Below are 4,047 nucleotides of genomic sequence, written 5' to 3'. Positions count from 1 at the left end.
CCCCCATCTCTCTCTTTTTATAGGTTTTTGGATTGTATCAGTTACCTATCTGAATCTTTCTTCCCCCTGAAAAGTCTGAAATAGGGCACTCAAGTGCTTTTTACAGAGATCTGGCTTTCCACTTTCTGTTACGATTTTCACACAGTTCTGGTTTGCCTGTCCAGAAGCAGGTATGATTAACTAGAATGTCATTCCTTCCTTCTTTTCTTTTTGCTGGTTTTTTTTTTCCTGTATTGGCATAGTCCAACCTTTGCCAGTAAGTTCACTGTGTGATGAGGCTGTGGACATGTGAGAATGTGTACACTGAGGTGTGTGCGCAAATGAGCCTTGCTGTATGGCATGAAGCTGATCTGGTTTGTTGTCTTTGCCTCTTGTGCAAGAGGATTACGGAGCTCTGGAATGATTTCTGGGACGGTTTCCCACTTCCCACTAACATTAGTCTGTTCTTCAAGAATTGCATTACCTTCAATGGTTAGTTTTGCCTTGTGAGATCAAAGAAAGATACAGCTTCTGACTCACCCAGCTGGAAGGTTTCTAAACTAACGCTGAAATGTACATGAATGTCTTCATTGCATTCTGGATATACTACTCTCCGGACAACAGGAGAAAAGTTTAAAGCTTAATTGAGTATGTTTCTCAAAATAACTGCAGCTTACTTTATCTGCAGCAAACACATACTCTGAATCACCCCATACGGGGGACTTCATGACTAGTGCCCATCTGCCATCACCTCCATTGGCTCTTAGAGGAAGTATCTTTGTTTCTCAGTTCCCAGCAGATCAGTCACCTTTTGCTAAGGTGCGGGTTATGGAATGAAGAATCTCTTCATTGCCCTGTAATGTATTATTGCATGCATTACCACCAGTTTCATAACATCCTTCTTTCTTCCTTGCTTTACCACTACCTCATCAGCCCACCAGACCTTCTATTTGTGACAGGTTTCTTATTTCTGAGGGGTTCTCTATGTTGTCAGCTTCACTTCATTTGTTTATAGATAAAGCAGAAGAATCATAATCTTTGATTTCCTGAACAAGGATTTCTCTGTCTATACTAGTGAAGGAAGAAACATAATATTTAGCAATATAAGGGCAGCTGCTCCTAGCAACATATGGACCAACATTTAGACCCTTGGAGACTGCTGGAAACAAAAAGAGGAAATTTGCATGAGTCAACCAGGTGAAATGACAGTAGAGAGGAACAAAACACCAGTTCATTTTAGCATCCTTGGTGAAGTGGGCAACTAGGGTGACCTGTTGCTGTGACTGCCTTCACCCTCTGTTAGTTCTAATATTGAGTCCAAAGTAGCAATATGGTTCAGTTCTTAAGGCCTTAAGTTATGCACACTACCACGAGATGGCAATACTTACCTAAAAATATCCCTTTTTTCAGTTCCCAGAGATGAATGATATGCTGCGAGAGAAAGTGACGGGAAGAAAGACAGATCTCGAATTCTTCCTTATTCAGAATGCTGGTTTACTCACGGGGTTTACTGCTATACTGATGATTACCTTGTATGCAGGAGATATTCAGCTGTGATAATGCAAATGGAAGTGGAGTCAATACTGAAGACGTCAAGTAAATAACAAATGGAAGACACTTGAAATCCATAAAAGGGACATTCATTTGATCTGCTTGGTTTTGAAACGGTGACAAGTCCCATCCTCTCCCCCTTGCTCTAAATACAGGAAATTCTTCTTTAGGACTTGCAGTAAATCCCAAGAGCAGGAGCCATCAATTTCTGTACTATGCCAAAGAACGGATTCTAATTTTTTTTTTTTTTTTTTCTTAAAAATATATGTCATATTCGTAACACTGCATACTTAGCCTTTTTTTTTCCCAGTTAGTACTGCAACTAAAGAAGAAACCCACCTTATTAAAAGTTTAAACCTCTAATTCTGAATACACAAATGCTACTGTCTCTTTTAAAGAACTCTTCCTATTAATTTTTTTTTTTTTTTTTTTACTTAAAATTATCAGACATATCTGAACTGTCATAAAGGATGTTACTTGGCCAGTAGAGCTATGCAACACATGCAACTACATGCAACTTAGGACCAAATGAAAGCTGAGGTCTTGAAGGAAGATATTTATTTAAAAGAAAATAATGGAGTCTCATGTCCTTTTTAACTATTATAAGCAAGCAGTTTCAAAGCTGGTTAATTTTCATGACTTTTGTTGCAGGATTTGTCTGTGTAACATCCCTTTCCCCCACCAAAAAAAAAAATCAAACTATTTCAGAGTAGGTACTAATGAAGCTAAGATTTTTAATTACTAATTAACACTGGAAGGAAAGATACCAGTTACTGCTTTTGATCTTTTCTCTTTATAAGTGCACTAGGGAATTGTTGATTTATTTTGAGAACCACTTTTTTTAATTAGAGGGAACCTGTGTTAAATTTATGGCAATTTATCGACTCCATAATATTTTAGAAACATTGAGTATTTTAAAAATGTTCAAGCATTTTGTATTTTATGAAAATAATAATGTTTTATATTTAAGTTCCACAAATATCCCTTTTAATAATCAGTATTTTTGGTTAAAACTTTACAAAGTGGAATTTAGAAAAAACTTGCTAAAATCAACATTGCAGTAAGCTTTCTTGTAATTTGAATAATTTTCTTGTGTGCAGTGGGGTGAAAGTAAGTGATACTAAAATATACAAACTCTTATCACAATCTGTTGTGTGTGAACTTTATAAAATCATGCTAATATGTGTGAGTTTTTCTGAAATAAACAATCCTGCTACTCTGGTGTTGTAAGATGTGTGCATTTAAAAAAATAATTTAAAAAAATAATATTCCATTTCAGTCACCACTAAGCTTTGAAGGAAATGGTGTTATTCTCTAATAAGTTACTTTTTTTCATTGATTTTTAGGCAAGTTTTACTACTTCAAAGAAGATTCTGTTTCTTGACATATTTCCTGGCAGTAGGAAGGGACAAATCTTTTATTTTTAATTACTCTTAAAATATATTTCCTATCAGGTAAAGGATTATTTTTAATATTTTATTTAAGTCACATCTGTAATTACATTATAAAAAATAACTCTTCTAGGTGTCTGGTTGATAAAAACTTCAAGGCAGACTGCACAGGAGCTGTAAATGATACTTATTTTAAAATAAGTTGTAACTGTTAAAATGTAATTACAGTAGTCTATGATATTTGCTATATGGAAAAAGCATTTATTAGTCACTTTATGCCCTCTTAAGTTTCTGTGAAGAAGAGTCCATCCACTCCATGTTCTTCCCTTCAATTCTTTCTTTTGTTGATTCTTTGGATATAAGCTGTTTGTAAATGCTACTCTTGTGTGTGACAAGAATGTATTCTAGTAACTATGAAGGTTCATTGACTTTTTAAAATCATTTGACCATTCCTAGTTCATGAGATTATAGTAATAATATGCCTGCATGGTACTTTTCACCTTTAAATCCAAAAATTTGCAAGACAGACTTGATTTTTGTAATCTCCCCAAGGAGGAAAAATTGAGACAAACAGGTCATTGAAATAACCTACTTATAGATCACAGAGCAGACTAGAGATGGTACAAAGTCTGATTTTCAGGGTAGTGCTTTAGTCATAAACCACATCTCCTTTTCTGCTAGTAGAATATTTAGTAGGCAAGAATGCTTTTTGATTTCTCTATGAGCTGGTTTGTCTGCATAATTTTTGCTATTATGTTTGTCCAGTACAAATAATATAAGTCTGTTCCAATCCTAGGACTGGCAGTGATTTCATAGATTTTGCTGATGTGTCCAGGAAGGAAGAAGCATGAGCAAACAATCAAAAAATCATTGCTTTGTGACAAATAAGACTGCAGTAAGTTACTCACTAAAAGTTTGGAAATTAGTTGAGGGAAAGATTTTAGTATATTTTTTTCATGTTAATGTCATCTGTAACACTGCTGATCTTATATTCTGCCATCCCTTCAGCTGTCTTTTTAACAGTTGTGCAAATTCTGTATATAATGTAATTTTAGAGGGCTCTTAGATGCTTTTGTATTTGTTATTTCCTTAGGGCAAATTATTTGACATCTAATGTTAGACATGA

General features: G+C 34.9%; 1 protein-coding gene across 1 annotated transcript in view; it reads left to right on the top strand.

The window, feature by feature from the left end:
- SLC39A8 (solute carrier family 39 (zinc transporter), member 8) overlaps positions 1 to 1,765 on the top strand; it is a 25,220-nt gene extending 23,455 nt beyond the window's left edge. The window contains exon 8 of the mRNA XM_014940557.1: positions 1,390 to 1,765. Coding sequence (XP_014796043.1) covers positions 1,390 to 1,536 — 147 coding nt within the window. The 3' untranslated portion in view covers positions 1,537 to 1,765. The remainder of the gene's footprint in view (positions 1 to 1,389) is intronic.
- The last annotated feature ends 2,282 nt before the right edge of the window (positions 1,766 to 4,047 follow it).

The sequence above is a fragment of the Calidris pugnax genome, unplaced genomic scaffold, assembly GCF_001431845.1.
Source record: "Calidris pugnax isolate Ruff unplaced genomic scaffold, ASM143184v1 scaffold34, whole genome shotgun sequence".
Lineage (NCBI taxonomy): Eukaryota > Metazoa > Chordata > Aves > Charadriiformes > Scolopacidae > Calidris > Calidris pugnax.
The sequence above is the reverse complement of the archived record's forward strand: the minus strand, read 5'-3'. Positions and strand labels throughout refer to the sequence as shown.